General features: G+C 40.5%; 1 protein-coding gene across 4 annotated transcripts in view; it reads left to right on the forward strand.

The window, feature by feature from the left end:
• Slc24a2 (solute carrier family 24 member 2) overlaps positions 1–18,156 on the forward strand; it is a 229,467-nt gene that overhangs the window by 129,857 nt on the left and 81,454 nt on the right. For all 4 annotated transcript variants that reach the window (XM_028773374.1, XM_028773375.1, XM_028773376.1 and 1 more), the window contains 2 exons: positions 12,460–12,498; positions 15,108–15,216. In XM_028773374.1, the coding sequence (XP_028629207.1) occupies positions 12,460–12,498; positions 15,108–15,216 (148 nt within the window). The remainder of the gene's footprint in view (positions 1–12,459; positions 12,499–15,107; positions 15,217–18,156) is intronic.

Raw genomic sequence — 18,156 nt, forward strand, 5'->3', positions numbered from 1 at the left:
GTTTTTAGAATGTGTTGATAGCTTTGTATAGTTGTACTTCTGTCCCCTGAAGTTTCATACATAGCCAAAATTTATCCAGAGCCCCCTAGATTTAGACTATAGAGCAGTTACCTCTTTTTATTCTGTCCTTAAAGCCAAGCCACAGGCAAGGCTTTGCACTTCTCCAGGCCTATGTCTCCCTTGTAACAATCTAGCTCCTTTCCTGTTTTGCTTTTAAACAAAAAACATCATGGCTGTATATAATGTTTACATTTACAAAATTGTGAATAGCTATGGCCAGAGACAACTAAACACCAAACAATTATCAGAAAAACTGTACTTATGTCAGACCACCAGATGACTTGGTGGATAAAGGCACTTGCTGACAACCCTGATGACCCAAGTTTGAGCTCTAAGACCCATAGGATGGAAGAAAAGAACCAACTTCCTGCTAGTTTACCTCTGACCTACATGCATGCACCATGGCAAGTGTAGGCCCATGCACACACATGTGCATTAAACAAATGTACTGTTAACCCCTTTCAAAACACAGTACTTACATCACAGCAAAATTTTTAGTAAATTAAGTGGTGTTTGACTCTCTGTTCTTATGAGAAAGTATAAAACCACAGGAAAGGAAGAAGCCCGACCATGTTGTGTCATTGATTGTTTCACATATCTAGACTTGGGACAGAAGTATAAAACAAACAAAATTGACGGTGTTGGCAAGAAACAAACAGAACCACCATTAGGATGTGTTCACCTGTTAGTGCAGCATGTCCCCCATTACTGAGCACACAAGCACACACACAAACGCCCACATGCATGCACACACACAGTGACTGACTGCAGAGAAGCAAATTTGCACATTCCTCACATAAATCTGTAAGCCATTCTGGGCTAAAGAGATTATTATGTCTATAGTTTGCTTTAAATTATTCCAGGAAGAAAATATACCTATTTTCACAAAACAAGTACAAAAAATATCAGTGATTTTGCATAAGTGGCAGAAACATGACTATTCTGAAATTTTCCTTGGATTGACATTTCTCATTATAAAAATCTTTAAAAATGAACAAAGGGACATAATCAAGCAAAATGTCAGCCCAAGTACAGCCTTTGTTTGGGGACTGGATCTCTTTAATCAGCCCCACAGTGCTGGTACATTCTCCACTGCTTATTGGAGTCCTGTCCAACGACTGCTGCTGTTGACTAAACGGTGTTTGATGCTAATACGTCGCAGCCTTATGGTTATTCTCAGGACGTGAGATACTGTCTGAGCAGCAAGCACCTGCATGTGAACACTGCTCCTCCAAGCTCCTGAAACCACCTTGAACAGCTGCCACAGGCAAGCCACGGCTTGAGACCAGCCATCATTAGGAGATTTTCCGTCATTTTCCTCCATCCTTGCAATGGATTTTTAATTCCAGAACTGAAATAGTGCTGAGTCTTTGGCCACAAAGATGCTGCTGATGTAATACTGGTCAGTTCTTGGCTGCTTGTGACAGTAAGGCTTTCCAGAGCACATCTTTCCATTTCTGTTACAGCCAGGCTACATCTGTTTTCAATTGCACACAATTTCCGCTGTTCTATTGACAGATAACAGATAAGACAGGCCCTGGGAGACCAAAGCCACTGCCTGGAACCAGATTTTTTTTAAGACTAAACTTGTAACATTTTCAGCAAATATGACGTGCTATCTTAGTGTTAAACCCCAGCTTTATCTCTCGTTTTCCTTTTATGCTTTATAAGATTAGATAAATCTCATTTTATAGATTAGAAGAATTTGTGACATTGAAAATAATAAAGTTTACTTTTCAAACCCTGTACCTTTTTTTGTTCAAAGCAAAGCCAATGACTAACACTCTAGATTTCTTCAAATATTCCTATGAATATCTGGGGGTTATGATTTCTAAATACATTTTACTATCCTGCCAGGAAGATAGATTCAGAGTGTGTTTTGTGGCTACTTGGGGAATGAGAGTTCCAGAGTGACAGAGGTGGGGAGTCTGGGCATTAGGAGTATGTCCCAATGTGCTTACCCAGCAAGCAATAGGAGGAGACCCGGTCCCCAGCACTGAAATCAATCAAGGCAGGAACGTCAGGAGAAGGAAGCAGATGATTTTGGGTTAGACTTTCTGCTTTTCTGGTTCCAGACCCACCCATACTACCTGTGTAACCTGAGGGTAAACTGGTTAACCACACTCTCCCTTCTTCTCTAAAATGTGTAGTAACTTTGTAGATAGAGGTGCTTGGATGAAGTCCAAGGACCTAAGCTTGATCTCCAGACCCCAGAAGGTGGCAAGGGAGAACCAATTCCCAAGAGTTGCCCTCTGACCTCCACACACACCCCATGACACACATGTGCCTGCACTTACACAAACACAAAATTGAACATGCACAATAACAAGTGAGCATCCATCACCAAAAGAAGAACTAGACCGTCTAAGAATCCCACAAAATGGTATAAAAGGAAAAACTGATATCACCAAAATTAAAACTTTTGACATAAGAAAAACTTTAGAGTCTAATGGGACAAATTATAAAACAGGAGAAATATTTTTAAAATCAGGTATCTGGCAAAATGTATATGGAGTATATATATAATTTGCAAAATATAACCCTAAAAGACATAAATAACCAGTTAGAAACAAAGCAAAGGATATACGCAATTCACTGAAGAGAATTTACAGTTGACAAATAAGCCCATGGAAAGATGATTGTCATCAAAATCATTTAAGAAAGCCATGGGAACACCACAAATAGCCATCGCTGACCTAAATGTCTAAAGTAAAAAATTGTGATAATATGCAGTGCTGTCCAGAATGGGTAAACTCCTGATCATTGCTGGGGAGAGTGTAAGATGGAACAGCTAGCTACAGTAAAAGTAGTGTCATGATCCTTTTAATACTAAAAATTCTCTTCTCATATGGCCCAGAAATTGTATGCTTAGCATAAATCCCAGATCATTTATGTTTATGCAAAAACTTGTTTGAAATATGCACAGTGTCCCAGTGATCAAGCCAGAGAATTGTTTAAGGATGCCATTGTATACTAGACAAATAATATCTGATGGCTATGACCTAAACCTAAATACCAGATCCAAATATCTCAAACTTCTTTTTCCTCATAGTTTTTCTACCTACTTAAGCATTGTCCTTTAAAAAAAAAAAAAAAAAAGCTCCGGTCCCACCCCTTGTGACCTTGTCACTAGCAATAAAAAGACCACTGTTCAATAAGTGGTGTTAGCATAGTGGTAGACAAACTATGGAGTATAATAAAGATATGTAAGATTTAAGATGACCTTGCTCAAGAAAACATATGATTCCAGTAAAGCATATAGAATTGCACACTATACAATTAGGACTTATGTTTGTATTCATTATCATTGCTGTGGCCAGATGCCTAAAAAAAAAGCAGTTTTAGGGAGGAATGGTTTACTGGGGCTCACTGTTTGGAGATGCAGTCCATTGTGGTGGGAGAAGCTCGGAAGCAGAAGCTTGAAACAGCAGGTCACATTGTGTCCATGGTCAGGAAGCAGAGTGAGATGAGAGCTGGTACTCCATGGTTTCCTCTTTTTCTCCCAACCTGGACCCTGGCCATGTGACAGCATCACCCACTTCCAGGGTAGATCTTCCCTTCTTAGTTAAACCTCTCTATAAGCACCCTCCAGACATGAGGATGTATCTCCTGAGTGATTCCAAATCCAACCAGTCTTGACAATACCATGAGATGTTCATTCTGATTTTAAAGATCCAAAGAAGGGAAGTTTAAGCTTGTGCCTTTCCCAAGAATTAAGACAGCAGGGGCCAGGTCAGAGCATACATCCCTATGTTGGGGAAAGTGACTCAAGAGGCACTAGATCATCAGAAGTATCAAAGAAGAGGAAGGTGATACAGACCAGCACTGGGCTAACCTAAAGCCATTTTCCTCCAGCATCCTTATAGACCAGCATTAGGCTCAGTGATTCATCTGCTATTGAGCGTGTGTTAACTCAGCCTTATAGTGGGAAATAAGGTAAAAAAAAAAAATGTGTGCTGTCAAGAGGATGATCCCTGATGGAAAAGAGAGATGAGATGAATGCAGAACAGACCAGAGAGGTCATGGAAGGCCCAGTGGGAGGGGTATGTGGAAGCAGCCACGTCGGTGAGCCCCCTTCAGCTGTGGAAAGAGGCTTTAGCTCCCTCTTGACCTCAACCAAGCACAAAGGAGCAGATTCAAAAATATAATGATTCCCAATTATCAATACAGTTTTCAACAGAGACTTTATAGTTGATATTTATGCCTTTCGTTGTTTTCTCCAAAATGTATTTATGTTAATACTGGTATTACTGAGTATTGAAATTGTGCTCCATTGTATTTATTTGGTTCCTGGGAATTCCTAAACTAAATCCAAGGTGTCTATATTTGTCTACCCTTGTGGAAATTGTGTCGGGGTGCTGCAGGAGTCGGGTGGGCACGGCACAAGCAGTGTCTCTAGAATGGAAAGTTTGGCGTGTGAAGGATACATCCATTGCTTTACTAAGGCTATGCTTTTGCACCACAGAGACTGTATGAGAAGCTTTCTACAGCATGCGATGACTGCATGGTGCCACTTTCTCTGCAGACTCTTGTTTTCACATTTAAATCTATAAAGGCCTCTACAAAGAATGTTAGCAAGGAACTTCGCTAACACTGATAGGAAAAACTAAGTGACACTCGAAATTTTATCAGTTTCACTTTGATCATTACTTTAGGTATCTGCTTCCTCTTAACCCCTGAATTTTGCTGAACATTGAGTTTATACCTCCACAGATACAATCATGATCTTCATATTTCAGTTGTCTTTACCAACATCTCTCCAAATGAGAGGACATGTTAAGTCCAGGATTAAAGGTCAGTCACAGAGAACAACCATAGACATGATAGTTAGACCCTAGGTATCTGTAAATATAATTTAATTTCAAGTGATGTGACTATTGGCTCTTTTTCTTTAATTTTATAATAATATATACTAAAGTATGAGGTCCATAAGGACAGAGATGTTTGTCAGTTGTGGTCACACCTAAATCCCTAAAACCTAGAAAACAGCCTGGAATAATATTAAAACTGAAATAAGTGTTATCAAATAGATAGCCTTAAATGAGCGCATAGCTGTCTCTGTTCACATGTTACTCTTCAGAGTCTCCGTCGATGCTTCCAACATTAATAACTATTTCATTTTCTGAGCTTATCAGAGTATCAGAAATTAAAGTATCAGAAATTGAAAATTTGACACCCATGTCCTTCAAAATAAACAGCATGCATAACAGGCTCTGCTCCTGGCCACAGCGTGAGCAAGGCCACCAAAGAGCCCCAATTCCTACCTGTTGCTGAGCTATTGAGTCCTAATACAAGTCAAGTTAATGTATAAAGGAATGCATTTGCACCTGTTACATTGTGACGATCATAAAAAGCTCCTCTATGACCCTCCAGAGACAGAAATTACATTTTAAAACACTATGACACTTGTGAATGAGTCTATATTACAATTCAGGAAGAGACAGATGACCAGAAAATTAATTTCTATACTTTCTCTACTCTCAAGCACTTGCTCACAATTCCCAACAAAACAAATGTGTACATAATGAATACAAATAAAATCTGTCATCATAAATTCCCAACAATTGCTTGCCATCATCTGGCTTTCATTAGAAGTCCAAGTTCATAAACGGTTCTTAATATTTTCATTGCATTTGGAGCTCTGTTGGTTGCCGCTTTCTTCCCACAGATTATTGTAAAGAAAATTCCACTTCCTTGTTTTCCAACATTCAAGAATGCTCCAGAGCCCAGCTATCTGAGCTCAGACCACAGCTTTGCCATGCCCTGGCCATGGGACCTTGAACAAACCCACCCAGCCTCTACCAGTCTCAGGATCTTTATGTAATATAGGAGATAGAAGTCATTATAACACCTATTATTTTAATGATTCAGTAAGGTATTTCTTATACATTTGGCATACACTGTACTTCCTATAAATCCCATAAATCATACTTGTTTTCACTGAAGAGTCCTTCATTTGGATAACATATCTTTTATCCAGCACTAGCATTTAATGGCTTTAAAAAAGAAATCAGGGCTGGGGAAAGAGCTCAATCGGTGAAGTGTTTGCTACACAAGCATGAAGACCTGAGTTTGGATCCCCAACACCCATGTGAAATAGGAATATGGTGGCACTGGGGACATGGAAACAGAAGGAGCTCTGAAACTCACTGGGCAGCTAGTCACTGAGAGATCCTGACACAAAAACTGAGATTGGAAGTGATCGTAGAAGACACCTTGTATGAACTTCGAGTCATACAACCACATGTATGCACTATCTGTACACACCTGTGCACAAACACATCACACACACACACACACAAAATGTCCTAAAAAGAAGGGAAGCAGCGGCCCATCTTAGTGGTAGAGGACTTGTCAAGCATGTGTAAGGTCTTCACTTTTATCATCATCACTACAAAGGGACAACGTAAAGCAGTGGAGACCATATAAGGATGTGTTTTGGGTTCCTAACTAGTCAAAGCCAATGTTCATGTTTTATACAAAACCAACACTAACAGACTGGTTGACATATCAAAACTGTTCATTAACAATTATGAGAATTGCTCAAACAATACAATAAAGTAAATGACCAGCATCTGGATTTTGCAGAAGAAGGCAAGAGACAGCAGTGGTAGATAGACTGTTAATTTCCTAAATTAAATGACTTGGCATTGGTGCTACATATCCTGAGCACAGAAACAGCCTGAGGCCCTTCCTGCCTCTCACTCTCCATTTGTAAAACACAGATTACTGTCTTCCGTGTACCTACTTAATAAGAAAGATTAAGTAGTCTTTGAAGAAGTGGACCTAAATAATCAACATGACTATTAATTTAGCCAATGTCACAGGCAGCTGGGGAGCTTCACTTGCTGACACAGAAGCACACAGCCTCTGTTCTACCTGAGTGGTTCACTCAAGCATGCCACCTGGTTGCATTTTAAGTTGCCACAGTCAGGGACCATGGAAAGCACAGAGGTGAATTCTGTCCACAAAGATCTTACAACTTCTGCTATTTGGGAGGCTCTGTGGAGGAGTTGGGTACGGATGCACCCAATATAGCTTGTCAGTTCTGTGAGAGGTATTTAAAGAAGTCCTATTTAAAGGTTGGCACGGATGTGCCAGTGGAGTGTACAAGATGATTATTTGGTAAGCAAGAAGAAACTATTAAGATGACTTCTATTTATTTTTATCTTTCAAGAAAGAGAGTCAGCCAGATGGTTCATCAGGTAAAGATTCCTACACCAAGTTTGATAGCTTGACTTCAGTCCCAGTGTTGAAGTTAAAAAACAGACTATCATGAGTTGTCTTCATACCTTCACACTTGAGCTATGGCATGTGTGTACATACACAACAATAATTATTTAAGAGTAAAGAACTCAGTCTATGCTTACTTAATAGTTGTTAGTAACAGGTGACAGATAATGATATGCAATAGGCTAGAAGAATGATGATAGATAGATAGATAGATAGATAGATAGATAGATAGATAGATGATGGATGGGTTGAATATGAGAGTGAATGTTCAAGAGTCAGTGTCCATAATTGTTCAGAATGCTTCTGATAATTCTGTATGATCAAATTGTAACATTGGTTCATCAGTAATAATCCAGGTCTGTGTGCTGACATTACTCTGGTTCCTGCCTTACTTACTGATCATTCCCAAATTACATTTTCTAATGATCTTAGTAGCGTCCAAGCTGAGCCTCTCACCTTCTAGTATAAGAATCTGCCCTCTTACGTGGTAAGCTTCTTTCCAAGTTGTGAAAGGACTTTACTTCCCCCGTTAGCCAAATCATGGCAATTAAGAGATAGCACTCCATGCTTGCCTGCACCAGACTCATTCATGGATCATCTGTATGTGAATTGGCTTCCTGCATGTAGGAACCTCGAATCCAGAACCCAGCCAGAGAAGGAGGATGCTCTATCAGAGTCTGAGCTTGGGATGGGCTCTCAGCTTTCTGATCCCACACTCCGTTTCCCACTCATGTGAGCAGCATCCTCCAAGGGAAAGTGCCATAGAACACTAAGACTTTGAGAGTCTCTTGGTTCAGACCTGAGTTCTATCTTCTCTCAGTCTTCCACACCTAAGAGCCTTGGGTACAGAAGATATGAGCAGCTGACCTCACCTTACTCATGCTGTGTCCTCCAGAAGGTACACAGATGAGTTCAGGGGCCAAGTCAAGGGAATAGAATCAGTTGTGTCATCTCCTTCCACAGATGCCAAACTGGGCCATGCTTAAGTGAGCCTGCCTAGATTACTACTTAAGTCACCTCCCTCTACCCTCATCAGTGAATGTGCCTGCTTCCCATGGAAGCCACCCTACTTCCAAGTCTAATTCATGGCCTTGAACTACTTGAAGCTGTTGTTCCTTGTCTTGTCACAGTACTTTCACAGCAGCACTGTATTCTTATCCCCATTTCACAGATGGAGGAGCTAAAGAATGGAACAATTAGGTCACCTCCTCAAGGTCATATAGCTGAGAAGAGGCAAAATCCCAATTGCCAACACTGGCCCTGAATTCCATGTGACACCCCTTCTCAGCTGACGTCATTTCTTCTCTTGTCCAGTGGTCTTTTTAAAAAAATGTTCTTTAACTTTCTCCAATCTTCTACTCCCTCCATTCAGTATTTCTTTCTACTGTTTTCAGATCTCTTCCTATTGCCCCAAATATTTCATGATGATGGAGATGATCTATCCAGACAAATGATCGAAAGGCTTTGCTTCTAGACCCTGAGCTTCTTTGATAACATTTCCTACTTGGGTCATTTCGAGCCTTTCTCCCATCTGATGTCTCTGTAAAGCAGAACTGTGACAGGGATAGTCTGTCATCCTGGGCTACCAGCTTCAGTCATGATTTTTTTTTTCTTACTTCCCTGAAGGATTAGCAGAGATTGTGACCTGAATACACAGTCAAAAATCATCTTGGATTTTCATCTCTTCTTTCTCTCACTAAGCAATTGCTTAACTTCTCCTCTGCTATGTCTTGAGAGATATGCTGGCACCTAGTAATAAAACAGATCAAGAGATAGGTTTCTGTCTAGAGGGGTAGGGCTTCTGTCCTTCCTAATTTTACATTTGAGTTTTTGTACCTGTCACTTTACCTTCCCAATAGGTTTTGAGGTTTATTCACCTACATCTGAGAAAGATAATTTAAATGTGTTTTTGTTACAGAAGAGTACATTGACAGAAAAAGGATACATCATTTTTAATGAATATGATTCAGTCAAGTCTCCTCTCATTCAACCTTCTCAATCCTAGGATGTTAAAATTAATCCCAGTTAAATATAAAATTCACATTTTAATTACTAGAATGTCTGGCTTGGGTCACCAATTTATGACCAAAAGAAAAAAGGAAATAAAAACCTTTATGTTTGTCTACATGTCCTTTATTTACAGTGCTGCCTGGTCTTTCATTTTACAGGGCATGGTAGAAGGTTTGGGAAATAGAAGTTAATGATTGTTGCTGCAGTGTTCAGACAGCTTCTATGTCTCCTCTGTCCTATGCCCAGCCACTGACTGGGAAAACCACCTCTCATTTTCCAGACTTGTCTGTCGGCATCTGAAGCCTTCATGGTGACCCACTTGGTTGTATAATTTGTAGGTAATTTTCAAGCCAGAGTGAACCACAGGCACGTCTCACTGTGTGGTCCAAAACAGCTGGACTATGCAATATTTGCCTCATTTTCACATGCCAGGAAAAGAGCAGGGAGCCATAAAACTGTGTACAAAGTTACATCAAAACTGCATTGCCATCCACTGAAGCCATTTCCCAGCCAGAGACTTCCCAGGTCAAATGCAAAAAGAGATAATTTAAAGACTTGAGGGGGATTTCTATCTAAAATTCTTCCAAACAGGTTATAGGTTTTATTATCTGGGGGCAGAGCACTTTCAAAATAATTATAAGTAGCTAACAAAATCGCCCATATGCAAGTAGCATTTTTCTCTAAGAAAGATACCTGATACTTACATGATCCCTGTCGCTCATACTCAATGCAGTCACCACATTGCTAATATGGAGTAATGATAGAGAAGCCTGTTTACATTGAATAAAAAAATTGAATTGCAGAGTTCTATCTGATGCTGGCCTGGTTGGATCCTGTTACTATATGAGAGAGAGAGAGGTCTTCTTTGATCACCAGAGCCCCAGCCTAGGACCCTTCAATATGACCTTTAGAGAGCATCTTTAATAATCTGGAGAATTCTCTCGAGTACTGAAGACTGGCTGAACAGGCCTCTCCTGTATGTGGCATAGCCTTGGAACTGACCACAGAAATGGGGCTTTCAAAATAGTGCAGTCCAAATCGATAGTATTGATATATTATCAAGAGATAATGAACTATGTTAAAAATTAGATTTTTAAAAGGCACAATAAGCACGCCAAGATTAAAGTCTTACTAATCTTCTTTAACATTGAATACAATAAATTTCTCAGGCGATCATGGCCCTGAAAATAACTCTGTGACACTAAAGTCAACCTAATTAAAGCCCCTCTACCATTGAACTCCAAACTCAATCAAGATCCCACTGTCAAGATCAAGAGCCTAAGGATCCTGAGCCTAATCGAGGAGAGCACTAGAAATTACTCAGGGTGGAAGGTCGTCTTTATCACACGTCACACCTCTCAACAGACTACATAAAAGAAAATCAGCAGGTCAGTCCAGACAGGCTCACCTGCCATTGGTTTGTCACCAACGTTTACACGCTCTAACCGATGCACATTCACATCTGCAAACCACACCTGAAAGAAACAAAACCAATGATGTCCACTTTGTTGACGTTAACCAGTAGCACATCTTGGAAAGGCTGCAGAACTTTCTCTGTAGTCTTTGTTCTTTGCAGAATCTGTGTGCTAGGCCTGTTCCTTCAGCTTACTTTATGATCCTTCTAACCTGTAAGAGAAAAAAAAGTCACTGGGGTACAATCTTTTTTCCTTTTATTCAGATCCAGATGTGTAGTTTTGAGTTTTTTCTTCCTCAAGTAATTTTGTTGCATACATTTTTAAAACTTCAGACTCTCAGCTGAGGATTTTTCCTCTTCTGAAGCCCACTCTTTATCCGTCCGTGCTCTATTCTCTCATGTTCTGTGGTATCGCTGTGATATCAGTCTGGCTCATAGTTTATTTGCTTCCCATTTAGCCACGAGGTATTAATTTGCTAACTGTAAAGGCGTGCTCTGACAGCTGGTCTCAGTGTACGTCCAAAGGCTGAGCTGGCTGCACTGGAAAATTTCCCCAGAGAGTACTCTGTAAAATGTGGATCCATTTGTTGAGCCGTCTGATATGGAAGAACAAAGAATCTACCTTACAGAAATGGGCTCCCAGGATGCCTCTCGGAGCAGACAGAGAAATCAAAAGACGGCTTCTGGTCCACTTCCATTTTGATGCTTGTCCTTGGGAACTAGGCCATCAGAGATATTTTCTTGTGATATTTTTCAAGAAGCCACTGAGTGATAACTCCCAAAGAAGATGCTATGGCAAGTTTAGTGATGCCTGCAGGCTGTGCTGGGAAATTATCACCAACCCAGAACTTGTCTGTCTGTCTGTGTCTGACACATGCAAGTCCTACATAGACTTATAACAATGTTTGGAAACAAAAGGGAACATACATTACATACATGATTCCAAGGTCCAAAAAGGCATTCAACAAAATGAAAGATTGTTAAATATTTGACTAAAGGTCTAAAATAGTCAATAGCAACCTTATTAAGTACCAAATGTATATGTCTTAAAAATAATATCACACATTGGGCTGGAAAAATGCATTAGCCTAGGAAAATGGCTCAGCTGTTAAGAGCACTGGCTCTTCTTCAAGAAGTCCCCAGTTCAGTCCTAAGCACACGCACGGGGTGATAATCCTGGTCTTTGATCCAGCAGCTTAATTTCTTCAGGTGTTACTTCACTCACCATATGTGGGGCAATGGATAGAAACTCCCTCCAAACATGGAAGGTGCCATTTCCCTGGAATCCCAGCACTTGGCAGTAACCGTTCACAACGCTAAGTCTTGAAGAATCTTTTCCTTTTCATACACTACTACTTTGATGAAATGAAGTAATAAATATGATTTTAAAAATATTTTTGTACTTAATATATTTTCCATTTCAGTGTGTGTGAATTCATCTCATCTATTTTAATGATTCCGTGGTATTCCACTGTGCATGAATGGGCCATAATTGATGTCATTGCTTTTTATTACTGAACATCATAGTTGGGCATTCAAGTTTGACTTTTCAAGGGAATGAGTCACATATCTAAGTAAACCATTAATATAGACTAGTGATATATACTGTGTGCACCTGTTTTGACTTAACTCATACCAGGAGTAGAAATAGCCATCTCTGTATTGGGGATTGTTATTGAATGTAAAGCCAGAATGGAATTTGTTATTTATTTCTTTGTCTTTTGTCTTTTTCTTCTATGCAGTCTTCTACATCTGGGGACAAGGAAGAGCCGACTTTACCGGTAGGGAACAGTAGCCCTGCCTTTTCCTGTGCCTGTGGAGTGTGGCATGGCTGGGGAGGGAGCTCTGTGCTTGCAAATCTTCCTCTCCCTTGGAATACTTGTGGTTTGATACACTGGGGGGTGGGGGTATTTCTATCCTACAATTAGCAACAAAGTAACTCTGGCATTTGCTCACAAACTATTTCTGATCTTATGTTTCAAAATGTTGAATCCCACTGGACATGAACTTTTATACATGTTGAAGGCATAAGAAGTGTCTAAATTACATTCCAAGGGATGTTGGCTGATACATGGGGACAGTATGGAATCCAGTACTTGAGTACTGTTTTCTTTGTGTGTCTGCATGCAGAGTCCTGTTTGAAAAAAAAATGCTGCATGTGATGTATACATTCAGTCTATCCAACACTGCCTGAAAGAATGCTTAATGTCTTCGAAGCATAGACATAATTCAAGTCTAAAGAAGATACTCACAGCAGAGTTCTTGTGGTTTTCCAGAATAACAACCACAGTGCCCATGATTATAAGGACAAATCGTTAGCAATGACCATATTTTCAGTTGCTTTCTAATTAACACATGACATTTCACATTGTGCTGCCTGGCACGGAAATAACCTTGTGAGTTTTTGTGTCCAACAAACAGTTAATGTGTTTCCATTACATTTAAGCCTGCTACCTTTGCCCCTAGAATGTTTTGAACTTTGCTGATCTGTATCCTCTATAACTAAATGCTATGCTACATTTTAAAATGTTACAGGCTTTTAAGGTTGAAAGGAATAGTCATGAAAATATTTGTGACCCTGTAAATACTTCCTCCCATTAACACTCAGAGCAAAGACATGACATTCACTGAGCGCCCAGAGGATAAACTAAACTCAAGACCAAGGTACAGCTCAAACTCCACGCTGCCTTTGAAGAGCTCAGAATGTTTTCATCACTGAAACACAAATATCCTCCTTCGTTCATCTTCAAACTCTGCTGGGTTGGGAATTCAGCTTTAATAGAACATCAATTATAATAAAAATCACTGTTGATTTCTCCTCCTTATATGACATGCTGAGACTTCACCCATACTTCAATTCTGCAACAGGTTTTAGGTTTACCACCAAAGTTTTGAACCTTGACCCTTAATAAGTATTATCTGGAGTAAAAAGCATATAGTTAATAACTTGGAAATACTGCCTCGGTGGTCAAAATTACCATAATCTTTTGTGTTACACTGGGTTGATGGCTGACATAAATCTCGATGAGTTCTCCGTGAGTTGAGTTCTCAATGAGTTGTTCTAGACAATATCAGTTTGTCCAAATCTGTTTAATTATGGAATCTCTTATGGGAAATCGGTGATGGAGAAGTTTGGAAGACTTGGTGAAAATGTTTTCATTTTAATTTTTAACTAAAAATCAGAGGATGGGTTTCAATTTTACCAGACCACAGAAAATTTCCTTGTCAAATTCAGTTTAAAAAAAAAAAAAAGTACCATTAACTCAGGCATGGTGGTGTACACCTTTAATCTCAGTACTTAGGAGGAAGAAGCAGGCAGATCTCTGTGAGTTCAAGGCCAGCCTGGGCTACATAGGGAAGTCCAAGACCTCAAGAACAACACAGTGAGACCCTGCCTCAAAATAATAATAATAATAATAATAATAATAATAATAATAATAATAAAGAAAATATTCTACTTATAGCGACCCGGCTTGGCTGCCTCTGAGAATACACCCCTCTGCCCAGTACCACAAAGTCAACTACCAAGAAGGAAGTCATTTCTAGGCAGAATTAAATAACTGTCCAAATGCAGAGAGTTCAGGTAGCTTCTGTTTGATTTAAGACTATTTGTTTTTGAAGAAAGAAGTAAGAGCTTGTTGTTAACCCCATCTCCTGAAGTTCATTTGGTGTCCTCATGTCTCAGATACAGTTACTAGAGCAAAAGATCCCAGCTCAAAGAACTCCGTGCCTAGGAGGCATCCTGGAAACCAGGAAGGCTGTGTTGGAGTCACGAGAGGAAGCTCTGTCTTTCAGGTTCTCACGTAACACAGACCACGGAGCTTTCTGGATCCAAGGATAGAGATGGGAACCACAGAAAACATGGAAGATGATATGGGTGCAGACAAGGCCATTGACATAGATACATAGAAACAAAGATCTCACTGACAAGACACACAATCAAAAAATTTAGAGACTGTCTATTAGGTTATAAAGAGTCTTTAAGAAAAGCAAACGTGGAATCCATGCCTCCATCCAACACTTTGTGACCCAGGACCTCGTTTTACTCCTCAGAGACTTTGTCATGGTCTACCTATTGATACTAACAATATCAATCTCATGAGGCTCATCCTGAGAATGGAATGAGTGAATGATGTGAAGCATGACAAACATTGCCTGCCTTGTACTAACTTTTTAACTTTTGTTAAAAAGGGGTGATGTGGGGGCTGGACAAAATTGATGCATTTAAGAGAAAAGCTATTTCCTTGAAATGTCTGAAATATTCTTTGAATTCTTTGGTTTAACTGTGTGTGACATGTAACAGGAAGGAGCGACCATAGACTGAATCTCTCTGTGGTGCACTTGACGTTCGTTTCTGAGAACTAACAGCCTCTTTGGTTTCTCTGTTCAGGCTAAGCCACGCCTCCAGCGAGGTGGAAGCTCTGCCTCCCTCCACAACAGTCTCATGAGGAATAGCATCTTCCAGCTCATGATACACACCCTTGACCCACTCGCTGAAGGTAACCGTCGGGCTTTGGTTTGGGAGCATTGTTTTGGGAAGAGGAGGATGTCAAAGACTTTGCTTCAAAAACAGCATATGTATGCTGAGTTCACTCACAACTGTCAAGCTCCTCTTGGTTAACATCCTCAGATGAAGCTTTGACTCTTCTATGTGCTTCATTCTTTACTGCTCAGCTCCCGGCAGGGTGGATTTATGACAAGAGTAGAATATGAGTCCCGTGTGCTAATTCCATCTTTTGATGCCTCTGGCACAAACACTGTTTCTTATGAGTCAGGGGACAGAAAGGTCTCCATCTGTCTGGTATTTTCCTTTATCACTTTCAAAACAAAGTTGTGTGAGAAGATAAATTGTATAACTTTAAAAAAAATAGAATAAAGAACTGTATCCCAAGGGAGGGCTGTGAATGGTTTGGAGACCGGTGTTCTCTGAATATCAGTGAAATGGTTCTATTTTGTCGCAGTTGGGTGGGGAAAGCATCCATCCAAAGAAACCATCATAACTTCTTGGGACCAGTAATTGAAGACCAAAAAGACCTGGTTCCCCTCCCAGTGTGACTGTAAGAACCACTGCAAAGAATCCAATATTATACCATTTCAGTTTTACTGAGTCACAAAGCCAAATACACTTTGTGTCTTCAATTGCGTAGGTGTCCTAAAAATGATATTGGTAGTAGATAGATATCTGGTATAGCTAAATAAATAACTGGAGTTCTGCCACAAGCAAGGAGTTCAGATACAACTAAGCCTATCCTTCCACCCCTGGATCTTTTTGTCTTACCTACTAAAGGGATTGTGGGAAGAATAGACTAAGTATGTACATGTCACGGAACAAGATACAGGAGATCTGATTGTCAGTTACATTGAATATATCAGGGTTCTCACTGAAAACTAACCTTTGATAAAGTTATTCCAAACTAGAGACACTCAATGTATAATGTTAATTTATACATTTAACATGGTATAAATGACAACTGAGGACCCAAAGACCAGCTCCTCAGACCTTGATTGCTCCACTCGACACAAACCTCTCACTTAGAATAATAGGTGGGGACCACAGGTCATATCCCACGTTAGAGCGTTTCAGTTACAAAGCATTCATACTACCCCTGGACCACTGAGTCACCATGATGTTCCTAAAGAAATCATGCTGGTTCTAACTGTAGGCGATAGCCTTGCAAACAGGGGAGATATCATTACTCTGTTCACCCAATGGTCCAGTTAATAAGGGAGTTATACACAGCCTTCTTTTATTTCCAGGAAAAGGAATGAAGGAATCATTTTCGCTTGCTCCCACCTCCTGCTACCGTGCAGCCATGTGACTTTGGGCAAGTTATGGTCTCTCTCTAGAGCCTGCCATCTTCATCTATTGTAGCACTTTTCTCTATTGGACATTTCAAAGTTGACAAAGCATTCTCACCCCTGTGAATTTATGTTCTGCTTCATATTCTCCCTCCATGGAGTATTGTATCACCAACAGATCCTAGCCATACCTGCTGCTTACACTTAATCATCAAGTTCTGGGAGCCATCTTCTTCCTTCCAATGCAGCTTTGGAGCTGATCCACTTGCATAGCTTCCACCTGTTTCCCACAGAGCAGTCCAGGTCATCTTTAAAAGTAAACCCCTGCTTAGCAACCTTGAGTGGCTTACCAGGGTTCTTAGGAAAACTATGAAACCCTCACCTCCCTAGGATCCACTTCAGATTCCAAACTCAGCTGGACTTGTTTTGTTTAAGGCACATGGGGCCCCCATCTTCAGATAGCTGCTCTCACAGGTCTCACAGTCTTTACTGTTTCTACCACTAGAACTTTTTTCTTCCCTCCATCCCTCTCCTACCTCCCCTTGCTTCCTTCCCTTCTACTCTTCGTCCCTCTGACCATCAGCACAATCCAGGACCTCCAACCCTCATCTGTGTAGATCTTTCTGCTTTCCTTATGGTGTCCATTATATAGTCTCTGTAGTTGTTTCCTAATGCCCGGGTTCTTGAGAGCATATGTGCCCTGTAATTCAGCAGCTGTCCCCAAAGCCCAGCAGTGCAACTAGCATGTCATTGTTACTAAGATTCAGGCAGGCCAAGCAACTTGGCCCAAACCATCCACAGTTCTAAAAACCCCCCAAAGCCACTTGGACTTGAGACTGTCCAATGAATTGTTGACTGGTTATTTTGGGACACTATCTTCTCTCCCCTTCTTATTGCCCTGGAGAATCAACCGAGAAAAGAAAAGAACAGTTGTTTCTGTCATGGCTCTGTCCTGGGCAGCTGATGAGGAATTTGAGTGTGTGACATGGTAGTGTTACATGGTAAAGAGGAAAGGCTTCAGGCCTGGATGTTCTGACTCTGGATCTCACGTCTGCATATACTAGCTACGTGACCTTGAACAACCTTTCTCTAGCTCAGTTTCCTCATCCATAAAATCAGAGTGTAATGATGTCTACACTGTAAATGTAAAGATTAAAGGCATAGGTACACAGAGAACACAGCACACTGCCAGCATCCAAAACCAGTTCAGAGTTCTTCATATACATTATTGTGATGAGCAAGGACAGTGTGCAGAATTTTCAAACTTTTAGGTGTTCAAAGAGTCATCAAGGAAAAATGCCTTTCTCCTCTACTCTCCACCCCACTTTTCTCCAGTTCCCCAACCCTCCCTCACAGAAACCATGGTTTACAGGTTCTTGGGGCCCCTTTCAGAGAAGTTCTATCTTAAGTAAATTGGTGTGTGTGTGTGTATGTGTGTGTGTGTGTGTGAGAGAGAGAGAGAGAGAGAGAGAGAGAGAGTCTATGTGTATATGAATAAATGTGAATGATAATGAGTGTGTGTGCACACGCGCGTGCGTGCGTGTGCGTGTGCGTGTGCGTGTGCATGCGTGTGTGCATGTGTGCGTGTGTCTGTGTGTCTGTGTCTGTGTCTGTGTCTGTGTCTGTGTCTGTGTCTGTGT

Source organism: Grammomys surdaster, unplaced genomic scaffold (assembly GCF_004785775.1).
Source record: "Grammomys surdaster isolate TR1022 unplaced genomic scaffold, NIH_TR_1.0 225, whole genome shotgun sequence".
NCBI classification, from domain to species: Eukaryota; Metazoa; Chordata; class Mammalia; order Rodentia; family Muridae; genus Grammomys; species Grammomys surdaster.